This window comes from Thalassophryne amazonica, chromosome 9 (assembly GCF_902500255.1).
Source record: "Thalassophryne amazonica chromosome 9, fThaAma1.1, whole genome shotgun sequence".
NCBI classification, from domain to species: Eukaryota; Metazoa; Chordata; class Actinopteri; order Batrachoidiformes; family Batrachoididae; genus Thalassophryne; species Thalassophryne amazonica.
In genome coordinates, this window is record NC_047111.1 from 60,698,055 (window position 1) to 60,712,422 (window position 14,368).

Genomic DNA, 14,368 nt, shown 5'->3' on the forward strand with positions numbered 1-14,368 from the left:
CCACAGTCGAAGGCTTTGAGAAGACGATCAGCAGGTTCCTGCGGAAGTGGCTGGGTCTACCGCGAAGTCTGAGCAGCATCGCCCTGTATGGGAAAAACAACATGCTGAAGCTCCCCATCAGCAGCCTGAATGAGCAATTCCAGGTGAGCCACACTAGGGAGGTGCTGCAATACAGAGAGTCATGTGACCCAAAAATCTCTCAAGCTGGGACTGAAGTCAGGATCCGGGTGGAAATTGAAGGCAGCAGAGGCCGTAGATGTTGCCGAATTACGGCGGTGGCACAGAGCTCTGGTGGAGGACAGTGGTGCGGGGAAGAGCAGGCCTGGGCTGCAGTACAACACCTCACTACGACAAGGCAAAGGGGAAAGATAAGAGAGCACTGCTCCTGGAGGAAGTGCGAGTGGCAGTTGAAGATGAGAGAGCAGGCAGGATGGTGGGAATGCGGCAGCAGGGAGCCTGGACGCGATGGGAGCAGGCAGTGGAGCGCAAAGTCACTTGGACCGAGCTGTGGAGAGCCGAGCCCCAGCGCATAAAATTTCTGATCCAGGCTGTCTATGACGTACTGCCAAGCCCATCCAACCTGTTCTTGTGGGGAAGGTGGAGTCTCCAGGGTGTGCTCTGTGCCAGAAGAAAGGGACCCTGGAGACAATCTTGAGCTGCTGTCCGAGTGGCCTGAGCGAGGGGCGCTACCATTGGCGGCATGACCAGGTCTTGAAGGCCATAGCAAACACCATCTGCATGGGGATTACGCAGTGCAAGCGTCTTTGCCTAGTGAAGAAGACCCTTTCCTTCGTCAGAGCTGGGGAAGAACAAACAGCTGCCGCCAGGACCTCTTCTGCTGGCCTTCTAGCAACGGCATAAGACTGGGAACTGAAAGTGGACCTAGGGAAGCAATTAAGGTCCCCAGAGAATGTAGCCAAAACATCTCTAAGGCCAGATGTGGTGCTGACCTCAGTGAGCTCCAAGCAGGTGGTGCTCCTAGAACTTATGATCCCCTGGGAAGATCGTATCGAGTAGGCCAATGAGCGGAAGAGGGCCAAGTACCAGGATCTGCTGGAGGAGTGTGGTTGAACGGATGGCGAGCAAGATGTGAGCCCATTGAGGTGGGATGCAGAGGGTTCGCAGGCCAGTCCCTCTGCAGGGTCTACAACATCCTGGGCATCACTGGGGCCAACCAAGCGTAGAGGCATTAAGGAATCCACAGAGATGGCAGAGGTTGCCTCGCGGTGGCTGTGGATCAGGCGAGGAGATCCATGGGTAGGGTAGCGCTTCCTGGACACAAGCTGGGGGATTGATCACCCCTGGCTGGGTCGCCCAGAGGAGAGTGTATGATGTCTGAAAGACCCGAAACACGCTGTGATCCCGGGTAACATCACTGATGATGTGTCCAGGATGCATCACTAGTTGATGTATGTTACAAGTAATTCTTTCATATCTATCTTTTATCTTTTTAAATATTACATCCATCTAATATCAGGCTTATTTTTTCTTCTCAGTTTATGACAACCTGTTCAAAATGTTGAACTGAATTTTCAATTGATTCTGAAATTTTGGAAATGATCTGGACAAAAGGGTGGGAATGGTACATTAAATTAAAATTCAATCAATCAATCAATAAATCAGTCACTTTTAACATTGCAAGATATGAACTGTTAGCAATCCTAGTCAATAATCAGATTTCTTATTGGTGTTTTTTTTTCCGTTGTTTTGCGGTAATTCATTTCAATTTATTTTCAATTTATATAGCGGCAAACCACAACAAAGCTGCCTCAAGGCGCTTCACACAAGTAAAGCTCTAACCTTAACCTGGAGAGCAAGCACACAGGTGACAGTGGTAAGGAAAAACTCCCACTGATGATTTGAGGAAGAAACCTCAATCAGACCAGACTCAGCACCTCAAACAGAGAGAAAAAAACAGATTCAAGCATCAGAAAGACGTGACAGAAGTGACACTGTCACCGTTTAAAAGCGTCACAAATGCTGATTTCAGGTAGCTGCTTTAAACCTGTGATTGTTGCCGCTGGTAATGTCAAAAAGATAAACCTTCATGTAAATGTACGTAGCTATCCACTAGATGGCGCCTGCGCTAAATTAATCTTTCTTCACATACGGAAGTGAAGGGACTTTTTTTTTTTACATGCTGTCTGCAGAGCCTGTGTGCTGTAATGGCTAAAGCCACGCTGGATTTGGCTGAAAACCGAAGGCAATAATAACTTGCAGCCCTTGGAGAGCGGAGCGAGGTGTGTGTTTAGTGTTTGTGACATGTGAACATGCAAATGTATTATTTTGGACATTTTGGTGGAATTAATTTACCTTTGTGGTTCAAGTGCATGTGCATATGGCCAATTATTGAAGTTGTTTTGTATATTATGTGCCATTTGCATTTGTTTTTGTGGTGCCACTTGGTGCTTGGTGTTTGGTACTGATCAAATCAAATAAATTTTATTTATATAGCGCCAAATCACAACAAACAGTTGCCCCAAGGCGCTTTATATTGTAAGGCAAAGCCATACAATAATTACGGAAAAACCCCAACGGTCAAAACGACCCCCTGTGAGCAAGCACTTGGCGACAGTGGGAAGGAAAAACTCCCTTTTAACAGGAAGAAACCTCCAGCAGAACCAGGCTCAGGGAGGGGCAGTCTTCTGCTGGGACTGGTTGGGGCTGAGGGAGAGAACCAGGAAAAAGACATGCTGTGGAGGGGAGCAGAGATCAATCACTAATGATTAAATGCAGAGTGGTGCATACAGAGCAAAAAAAGAAAGAAACACTCAGTGCATTATGGGAACCCCCAGCAGTCTAAGTCTATAGCAGCATAACTAAGGGATGGTTCAGGGTCACCTGATCCAGCCCTAACTATAAGCTTTAGCAAAAAGGAAAGTTTTAAGCCTAATCTTAAAAGTAGAGAGGGTGTCTGTCTCCCTGATCCGAATTGGGAGCTGGTTCCAGAGGACAGGAGCCTGAAAGCTGAAGGCTCTGCCTCCCATTACTCTTACAAACCCTAGGAACTACAAGTAAGCCTGCAGTCTGAGAGTGAAGCGCTCTATTGGGGTGATATGGTACTATGAGGTCCCTAAGATAAGATGGGACCTTATTCAAAACCTATAAGTAAGAAGAAGAATTTTAAATTCTATTCTGGAATTAACAGGAAGCCAATGAAGAGAGGCCAATATGGGTGAAATATGCTCTCTCCTTCAAGTCCCTGTCAGTATTCTAGCTGCAGCATTTTGAATTAATCAATTCAATCAATCAATTTTTTTTTATATAGCGCCAAATCACAACAAACAGTTGCCCCAAGGCGCCTTATATTGTAAGGCAAGGCCATACAATAATTATGTAAAACCCAACGGTCAAAACGACCCCCTGTGAGCAAGCACTTGGCTACAGTGGGAAGGAAAAACTCCCTTTTAACAGGAAGAAACCTCCAGCAGAACCAGGCTCAGGGAGGGGCAGTCTTCTGCTGGGACTGGTTGGGGCTGAGGGAGAGAACCAGGAAAAAGACATGCTGTGGAGGGGAGCAGAGATCGATCACTAATGATTAAATGCAGAGTGGTGCATACAGAGCAAAAGAGAAAGAAACAGTGCATCATGGGAACCCCCAGCAGTCTACGTCTATAGCAGCATAACTAAGGGATGGTTCAGGGTCACCTGATCCAGCCCTAACTATAAGCTTTAGCAAAAAGGAAAGTTTTAAGCCTAATCTTAAAAGTAGAGAGGGTGTTATGTGTCGGACGCAGCCCGGAGAACCGACCAGCGTTTGAAGGACCCAGTATAAAATAAGCAGAACACGGTACAAAGGTACAGAGTTTAATGAACATAACAGTGCTGTGAAAAATATAAAAGTGCGCGGTCTGGCGTGGTGGTTTTTGCGGTGCGCTCCCAGCAGCGCCAACGGTCCGGAGCCAGAACCAATTCGGACCCAAGGACCCGCCGACACCCCCCAGGTGGCCGCGACAAGAGTCTGTGAAAGAAGGAATCATTATATGAGTCCACACTCAACACACAGAGAGAACGCTCAAAGGTGTACAAACAGCAAACACTTCCTGGCTCAATTGCAAATCAGCTTCCCACCCTGCAGGCATAGAACACCCTGTTCACAAAACTCCACTGCAGTGGAAGCTGATTTAAATGACCAACATACAGCTCAATATAATAAGGTGTGAGGGACACCACATTTACTGACTGTATAAATGTTAGTCACAAAATCTAACGTACCTCAGGAAGTGTGCTGACGAGCGTGAGACCTCACCCTCTCCTCTTTCACAGACCATGCATCAAACCTGGACGTTCTCTGCATCCACTGATGATGAGATGGCTCCCGAGACGACGATCTCACCCGTCTGGTCACAAGGTCGAGTCTCTGGCAAATACACACTGTGTACTCCAGTCTTAAATGCCACCATGTTCCAATCCATGTAGATGCACCACAGCTGTGAGTCCTGACGAGCCGCAGGTGATCAGCCTCAGGTGATCAGGGTGAGGTCCTGATAAACTCAGCTACACAGCCACTCAGTCCCAAATGCAAGCCACCTGGAAGGAAAACAAAAGACAGGACAAAAGACAGAAACAAAAGGCAGCCAGGCCCCCCAGCCATACAACAGTACCCCACCCTCACGGGAAGCCTCCCGGCGACCACACAAACCTGGCCCAGGAGAACCACCCCCCTCCAGGGACCATGGCTGGAAACCGTATCCGCATTCATCTTCCAACAGAATCTTCATCTAACAGAACGGTTGATGTCCTCTCCTCTGGCTGCATCTTTGCCCCTGTTTCTATCAGTCAATTAGCACAGGTGTGGCCAGGAGTTCGTGAACCTGTGCGGTCAGCCTTTGTCCAACCATGTTCACAGTCTGATTAGTCATAAAACAAAAAAGACAAACACAACAACCAAAACACCCCCCTCCCCAGGGGACCGCCCATCAAACCCCGGGAAGAGGAGAAAAGAAAAACAACCCAAACTTAAACTAGCAAATAAAAACACTAACACCCCCCCCCCCCCTAACGACATGTAGGGACCAACACCCTCCAGAGGACATCCCGCCAGCTCCAGGAGTAATAACCACAGCCGAGGTCCCTCTGGGACCCAATGTCACCCACTGGGACTCCCAGCACCTCCCAGAGGACCATTCCATCAACCCCAGGAGACGCCTCCCCTCATGACCAACGGACCCAGCCCCGGCCGTCTATGGCTAGATGGACCCACAGCCTTTCCCCCCAGAGGACACCACAGTCAAACCCTGAGGGCGGAAACTGGGGGGAAAAACAAAAAGAGAAAAAAAAAACATACAAACAAAACAACCCCAACCCCACCCCCTTGGCGCAGTGGAAACTGGAAGCACGTCCAGTGTCACCAACCGTGACTATACCCCAGAAGCCAACCGGGAGGAGTGGAACAGCGGTTATGGCAGACGGCACAAAACGGCGCCACTCCTCCGACTTCCAAACCAGCCACCAGCTGCGGGTATATCCCACTGCCCAAACCTCAGCCACGCCGATGGCAGACGGCTCAAAGGCGCGCGCTGAAGCCGGAGGTGGAACAGGAAATCAACAAACAAAAACCCCCCCCCCCCCCCCAGGTGCAGAGGTTACCTGGGAAACGCCCAGCATAACCAAACTGCACCACTCCAGCAACGCTGACACTACGGCTCACACGGCTGGAGCCAGAGGAGAAGAGAGGGAACAAAAAAAAATACCCCAAACACCCCCCCCCCCCCAGGTGCAGAGGTTACCTGGGAAACGCCCAGCATAACCAAACTGCACCACTCCAGCAACGCCGACTCTACGGCTCACCCGGCTGGAGTCAGAGGAGAAGAGAGGGCACAACAAAAAACAAAACAAAAAAAAAAGAAAAAAGAAAAAACAACCCAATTATTCCCCATCACCCCCAGGGGACCGTCCCATCAAACCCTGGGGGGTGAAACTAAAAGAAATAAAAAGAAAGACTAACAGACTAACATAAAGTTGCTTGGGTCCTTTTTTGTTGCTCCAAACAGGCTGCAGGGTCACAACCCCAGACACTAATAGTGGAAAACAAAAAATAAAATCCCACACAAAACCAACTCAAAAAACACCCACACAAAATGAACTAACACAAAACAAATAAGTGATTTATACCGTCAAGCTCAAACAAATGGAACACACCTGTTCCAACTTAAGAGCTTGACGGTAATGCGACTCAGTCACCAACAGAGGGAGCCAGAGTGCTAAAAATGAAAAACCCCCTTTGGTGACAGAAAATAATTCATGCTGCTTTTCCTGTGAGCAGCTGTGAGCAACACCAACCAAAAATGTGATTCAACTAAATAACACCGGAGCTGACACAACAGACGCAGTAGCTATCATTACCCGGGGAAACAGGGCTACGACTGTAACACAGGAAGCACCGCGACCCGTGCCACAGAGCTCCGCCGTGCGCGTTCACCCATTACAGACCCACTCCTGCAGCTCCCGTTCAAACCTCTTATCCGGTCGAAGTGCGACGCGAAGCCGTCGCCAGTCACACTCCACCACGACCCACGGATAAGGCACAAACACAGGAACACGGCTGCACGAGCGCTCAAATCAGTATTCAGTAATGGGTTCTCCAACGCGCACCATCCGGGCGGAGAGCACCCGCAACTGATCCGGATAACTTCTGAACGCCTGCTGCCGCCTTCCGGCGCGTTACCGTCTCTGCTACCGCTGGGTCCGTGATGTTTGGCCAGAGACTACTGTTATGTGTCGGACGCAGCCCGGAGAACCGACCAGCGTTTGAAGGACCCAGTATAAAATAAGCAGAGCACGGTACAAAGGATAACAGAGTTTAATGAACATAACAGTGCTGTGAAAAAATATAAAAGTGCGCGGTCTGGCGTGGTGGTTTTTGCGGTGCGCTCCCAGCAGCGCCAACGGTCCGGAGCCAGAACCAATTCGGACCCAAGGACCCCGCCGACACCCCCCAGGTGGCCGCGACAAACCGAGTCTGTGAAAGAAGGAATCATTATGTGAGTCCACAGTCAACACACAGAGAGAACGCTCAAAGGTGTACAAACAGCAAACATTTCCTGGCTCAATTGCAAATCAGCTTCCCACCCTGCAGGCATAGAACACCCTGTTCACAAAACTCCACTGCAGTGGAAGCTGATTTAAACGACCAACATACAGCTCAATATAATAAGGTATGAGGGACACCACATTTACTGACTGTATAAATGTTAGTCACAAAATCTAACATACCAGGAAGTGTGCTGACGAGCGTGAGACCTCACCCTCTCCTCTTTCACAGACCATGCATCAAACCTGGATGTTCTCTGCATCCACTGATGATGAGATGGCTCCCGAGACGACGATCTCACCCGTCTGGTCACAAGGTCGAGTCTCTGGCAAATACACACTGTGTACTCCAGTCTTAAATGCCACCATGTTCCAATCCATGTAGATGCACCACAGCTGTGAGTCCTGACGAGCCGCAGGTGATCAGCCTCAGGTGATCAGGGTGAGGTCCTGATAAACTCAGCTACACAGCCACTCAGTCCCAAATGCAAGCCACCTGGAAGGAAAAACAAAAGACAGGACAAAAGACAGAAACAAAAAGGCAGCCAGGCCCCCCCAGCCATACAACAGAGGGTGTCTGTCTCCCTGATCTGAATTGGGAGCTGGTTCCACAGGAGAGGAGCCTGAAAGCTGAAGGCTCTGCCTCCCATTCTACTCTTACAAACCCTAGGAACTACAAGTAAGCCTGCAGTCTGAGAGCGAAGTCTTTCAATTAACTGAAGGCTTTTCAGGGAACTTTTAGGACAACCTGATAATAATGAATTACAATAGTCCAGCCTAGAGGAAATAAATGCATGAATTAGTTTTTCAGCATCACTCTGAGACAAGACCTTTCTAATTTTAGAGATATTGTGCAAATGCAAAAAAGCAGTCCTACGTATTTGTTTAATATGCGCATTGAATGACATATCCTGATCAAAAATGACTCCAAGATTTCAAGTATTATTAGAGGTCAGGGTAATGCCATCCAGAGTAAGGATCTGGTTAGACACCATGTTTCTAAGATTTCTGGGGCCAAGTACAATAACTTCAGTTTTATCTGAGTTTAAAAGCAGGAAATTAGAGGTCATCCATGTCTTTATGTCTGTAAGACAATCCTGCAGTTTAGCTAATTGGTGTGTCCTCTGGCTTCATGGATAGATAATTCTGGGTATCATCTGCGTAACAATGAAAATTTAAGCAATGCTGTCTAATAATACTGCCTAAGGGAAGCATGTATAAAGTGAATAAAATTGGTCCTAGCACAGAACCTTGTGGAACTCCATAATTAACCTTAGTCTGTGAAGAAGATTCCCCATTTATATGAACAAATTGTAATCTATTAGATAAATATGATTCAAACCACTGCAGCGCAGTGCCTTTAATACCTATGGCATGCTCTAATCTCTGTAATAAAATTTTATGGTCAATAGTATCAAACAGCACTGAGGTCTAACAGAACAAGCACAGAGATGAGTCCACTGTCTGAGGCCATAAGAACATCATTTGTAACCTTCACTAATGCTGTTTCTGTATTATGATGAATTCTAAAACCTGACTGAAACTCTTCAAATAGACCATTCCTCTGGAGATGATCAGTTAGCTGTTTTACAACTACCCTTTCAAGAATTTTTGAGAGAAAAGGAAGGTTGGAGATTGGCCTATAATTAGCTAAGATAGCTGGGTCAAGTGATGGCTTTTTAAGTAATGGTTTAATTACTGCCACCTTAAAAGCCTGTGGTACATAGCCAACTAATAAAGATAGATTGATCATATTTAAGATCGAAGCATTAATTAATGGTAGGGCTTCCTTGAGCAGACTGGTAGGAATGGGGTCTAATAGACATGTTGATGGTTTGGAGGAAGTAACTAATGAAAATAACTCAGACAGAACAATCGGAGAGAAAGAATCTAACCAAATACTGGCATCACTGAAAGCAGCCAAAGATAACGATATGTCTTTGGGATGGTTATGAGTAATTTTTTCTCTAATAGTTAAAATCTGATGCTCAATGATGCCAGTAAAAGAATTTTGCACCCGTCAGAAATCTCTCTTATTTCTTCCGGGGCCTGCACAGTGAAAACTCAGCCATTGACGAGTGAATACTTAACCACTGATGAGTGAATACCCAATCCCAGAGAACGACAGTCCATTGCCCAGAGAGAAACCCCTTCAGCCAGGGTACCTGAGTGTGGCCAGTTGATCCATAAGCCAGCCAACAGAGACTATGCCAGTCAAGCTCGTTGCCAGCTTGTCGCCACTGTGTAGGATCTCAGTTCCAGGTGGTTTCCATAGTAGAGAAGCTTGAATCTTCGACTGGAGTGGGTTGCTTGACGTGACTTCTGTCTTGAATCTAGTAGAGAAGAAAGTTTTCTTCTCTACTAGATTCAAGACAGAAGTCAGACTACCAGAGCAAGAATTTTAACTGAGGAAGCTTCTGCAATTTGAAGCGAAACGTTCTCGCGTCAAGCAACCCACTCCAGTCGAAGATTCAAGCTTCTCTACTATGTGTGTGTATGTATGAATGATGAGACTGCTGTGTGAACAGTCAGCTCAGACTCAGATAACTTCTATACATGAAGATAAACCATCCAGACAACATCAGATCTGACCAATCAATCACCGACTCACAGCCTGCAGATGAAAAGCTGGAGTATAGTCCAGTCATTTTATGGTTTGACCCAGAACAAATTGCAACAGAAATGATTTTGGCATTTGAACCGTGAAACTGTTTTATAAAACATACTAAAAGTCTAGAAAGGTCAAAAAAATAGAGAACAGTCCCAAAATCCAAGATGGCCACCCGAAAACATGCAAAAATTTGGTTTTCCCAAATAACTGATATTGATGTTAAATATAAACTTGGGTATTGTGGACATTTTGACACCAAAACTAAGTCTCTATCTGTAATGGTTCTTGAGATACTCAAGGACGGCAATTTAGTTTGTGTCCTATTACGTTAAAAATATTGCAGTTAAGGCCCAGAAATGTATTGAAGTTGAATATAAACTTGAGTATTGTGGACATTTTAGCACCAAAAGAATGGCTGTAGCTCTTACAGTTTTTGAGATACGGCACATAAGCCATCTACACTTGGCTAAAAATGGTGAAATTGTTATGTTGAAACCAAGTAACTGTTCTGAAATGTTCATTTAAAGAATGTAATAATAATATTCTTAGTGCTTGTCAGCTGCACTAACTTTTTAATGACAGATGAAATCACACACTAATTTTACAGTAAATAAATTAAGCATGATAATAATAAAGTTCAGGTGAAATCAGTATTGTGTACATCATGACACTTGAAATTTTACTTGTTCAATTTCAGTCTCATCATCCTGGTTATCATTGAGTTGGCCTACATTTGTACACCCTGTACCTCTGCAGTTGCCACACATGCTGATCAATCTAAGTTAAGTTTGCGACATGTACATCGCAATGTACTACAGTCAGTACTGCAGTTACATCTCACAGCATGCAGAAGAGAATCTGTGTTGCTTGCAAGTCAGTCATGATTGGGACAACCTGACTATCAGAAACTTTCCATCCCCATTCTTACAATGGCATGTTGTCACCTTCATCTTCACCTTTCCATTCCTGAACTTGCAAGTAAACTCTCAGACTATGAAACTTGGCAGCTGCCAAAGTGGGTGGCAAACACTGTGGCTGCACATGAGTTGTCTTTGTTGTAACCTTATCACAAAAGCGCCTGTATCTGAGAGAATTGAGGCTTTCTCCAGGTTGTCCACACAGCAGTGGTGTCACCAGTGTGCCCTGGTTGTGCATTGACATCCACTCTATTACATAATATGAGTTACTTCTCTATTCATATTCCAGTGAAATATTGACTCAAAAAGATTATTATTACCTTCTTTACATTAACATTTCAGAAATGGTACTTAGTTTTCAACATAACAATGCTCAATTTCATCACTTTGTCGAGTGTAGATGTATTTTTATACCATATCTCAAAAACTGTAATAGCTACAGCTATTTTTTTTGGTGCCAAAATGTCCACAATGCACAAGTTTATATTCAACTTCAATATATTTATGGGCCTTAACTGCAATATTTTTAACGTAATAGGACACAAACCAAATTGCCATCCTATATGTAAACTACACTCAACAAAAATATAAATGCAACACTTTTGGTTTTGCTCCCATTTTGTATGAGATGAACTCAAAGATCTAAAACTTTTTCCACATACACAATATCACCATTTCCCTCAAATATTGTTCACAAACCAGTCTAAATCTGTGATAGTGAGCACTTCTCCTTTGCTGAGATAATCCATCCCACCTCACAGGTGTGCCATACCAAGATGCTGATTAGACACCATGATTAGTGCACAGGTGTGCCTTAGACTGTCCACAATAAAAGGCCACTCTGAAAGTTGCAGTTTTATCACACAGCACAATGCCACAGATGTTGCAAGATTTGAGGGAGCGTGCAATTGGCATGCTGACAGCAGGAATGTCAACCAGAGCTGTTGCTCGTGTATTGAATGTTCATTTCTCTACCATAAGCCATCTCCAAAGGTGTTTCAGAGAATTTGGCAGTACATCCAACCAGCCTCACAACTGCAGACCACGTGTAACCACACCAGCCCAGGACCTCCACATCCAGCATGTTCACCTCCAAGATCGTCTGAGACCAGCCACTCGGACAGCTGCTGAAACAATCGGTTTGCATAACCAAAGAATTTCTGCACAAACTGTCAGAAACCGTTTCAGGGAAGCTCATCTGCATGCTCGTCGTCCTCATCGGGGTTTCGACCTGACGCCAGTTCGTCGTCGTAACCGACTTGAGTGGGCAAATGCTCACATTCGCTGGCATTTGACACGTTGGAGAGGTGTTCTCTTCACGGATGATGCGAAGGAGATGTGTTGCACTGCATGAGGCAAATGGTGGTCACACCAGATACTGACTGGTATCCCCCCAATAAAACAAAACTGCACCTTTCAGAGTGGCCTTTTATTGTGGGCAGTCTAAGGCACACCTGTGCACTAATCATGGTGTCTAATCAGCATCTTGGTATGGCACACCTGTGAGGTGGGATGGATTATCTCAGCAAAGGAGAAGTGCTCACTATCACAGATTTAGACTGGTTTGTGAACAATATTTGAGGGAAATGGTGATATTGTGTATGTGGAAAAAGTTTTAGATCTTTGAGTTCATCTCATACAAAATGGGAGCAAAACCAAAAGTGTTGCGTTTATATTTTTGTTGAGTATACATATAGGCTGTATCTCAAGAACTGTTACAGATAGAGACCTAATTTTGGTGTCAAAATGTCCACAATACCCAAGTTTAGATTTAACATCAATACATTTATGTGCTTAAATATTTTTTTTTTTTTTGTTATTTTGGAAAAACTAAATTTTTGCATGTTTTTGGACGGCCATCTTGGATTTTGGGAGTGTTCCCGATTTTTTTTTTATCTTTCTAGACTTTTAGTATGTTTTATAAAACAGTTTCAGGGTTCAAATGTCACCAAAATCATTTCTGTTGCAATTTGTTCCGGGTTGACCCCTTTTTTTTTTCATAAAATGACTGGACTAGTAGGTTATGAAATAAGTTCAAACTGGGCTGGTTGGAGATCAGCACTCAGGAGCAGCTGCCCCTTAATTATGGTGATGGAGGACAGCTGGAGACAATCAAGATCTATGACATGTCAGTGGCCTCTGAGGAGGAACCCTGAACCTTTAAGGAGCACAGAAAAACAGCTGGAGACTGACTAAAGTGAGATTTTTCTTCCTTAAGTGAACAGCTGCTGCAGGGCTCCAGTTTCTTTGGATGAGGAAGAACTTTGTGATGACTTAACTGTGACGCACACAGGCCATATTTGGTAAGTTGGAACTGTTGCAGGCATTTGTATTTAAAACAGAATTTGTTGTCACGCGTGATCGTGATGCTGCCACGCCCTCTGTGTGTCAATGCATTTGAAGACTGTCAGGGTGGAGAAAGGACGTGTGTGTGACTTTAATTTTTATTTTTTGTTATTAATGTAAGTGGTTTCACTGATCGTAGTGCAAAGAAGCATCACGTTTTTGTTCTGTTAAATGGAGACGTTGGAGGAGGGTAAACAGGTTAGGGAAAAGATGGGGGAGGATCTAATGAGTTGTTTTCTTCCATGACTCCTCCCCCTCCACAGAGGCAATCCTATGTGCCCGTCCTCTTCAAACATCTCTCATTTGGTCGACTTCCCTGACTAACAGAACACTTGCCTCCTTCACAGAGACGAACCTCACTGCTGGACAGGTGTGATGACACACGGAGGCATTTGAAGCTCAACAGAGAAACGGGGACGAGCTTCAAACAAAGCAAGAAAAAGACCAGACCTGTTGTACAACATGGTGTCCACTGGGTTCCAAATGCTGGGAACGGCCCTGGGTATCCTGGGATGGATCGGCGCCATTGTCGTCTGTGCCATTCCCATGTGGAAAGTCACCGCCTTCATCGGCAGCAACATCATCATCGCGCAGACCACTTGGGAAGGCATCTGGATGACTTGTGTGGTCCAAAGCACGGGGCAGATGCAGTGTGACGACTACGACTCCGTGCTTGAACTTAGCAGTGACTTCCAGGTAGCCCGAGCCCTGACGGTCATCTCCATCCTGGTGGGCATCATGGCCATTCTGCTCACTGTGGCCGGGGGCAAATGTACCAACTGTGTGGAGGATCCGGTGTCCAAAGCCAAGGTAGGCGTGGCATCTGGGGTCATGTTCATCATTGCTGGTGTTCTCTGCCTGGTTCCTGTCTGCTGGATGGCTCACACAATCATCAGTGAGTTTTACAACCCGCTGGTGGTCAATGCGCAGAAGAGGGAGCTGGGCGAAGCGCTCTATATTGGCTGGGTGGCGTCTGCTCTCATGCTGATTGGTGGGGGGCTACTGTGCTACAACTGCCCCCGGAAAGACGAAGACTCTTACACAGCAAAGTATAAAGCCACCCCCAGATCTGAGGCATCAGCCCCGATTTCTGGAAAACACTACGTGTAAATGTACTGGGAGGGAAATTGACATAGCGTGTACATTTACACATGCACTACTGCTTCAAGGATGTGCATTTATATTTCAGGATTTTTTTATTATTTTTTTTAATAAAGGCAAGAAAGACAACACCCATAGAGGAAGTATGATTTTTAAGTTGCATCTATGTTTGTTTTGAGTAATTTTCTTAATTGTAACTTTGGCTTTTATTTTATAATGTTCACTTTTAAGCCTTATGTATGTGGGATGTTTATGAACCCGATGCTAATAAATATTGTCCATACACTAAATCAACTCTCTTACTTTCAGATGTTAAAAATGAGCTGTTACAGCCAGTCATTGGTCAAAAGTTAACTTTGCA

At 45.4% G+C, this 14,368-nt stretch overlaps 1 protein-coding gene across 1 annotated transcript; it reads left to right on the plus strand.

Moving 5' to 3' along the window:
- The first annotated feature begins 13,268 nt into the window (after window positions 1-13,268).
- On the plus strand, window positions 13,269-14,140 carry LOC117517230 (claudin-like protein ZF-A89). Its single transcript, XM_034178174.1, has one exon. The coding sequence runs from the start codon at window positions 13,369-13,371 to the stop codon at window positions 14,014-14,016; it is 648 nt and encodes a 215-aa protein (XP_034034065.1). The 5' UTR covers window positions 13,269-13,368; the 3' UTR covers window positions 14,017-14,140.
- The last annotated feature ends 228 nt before the right edge of the window (window positions 14,141-14,368 follow it).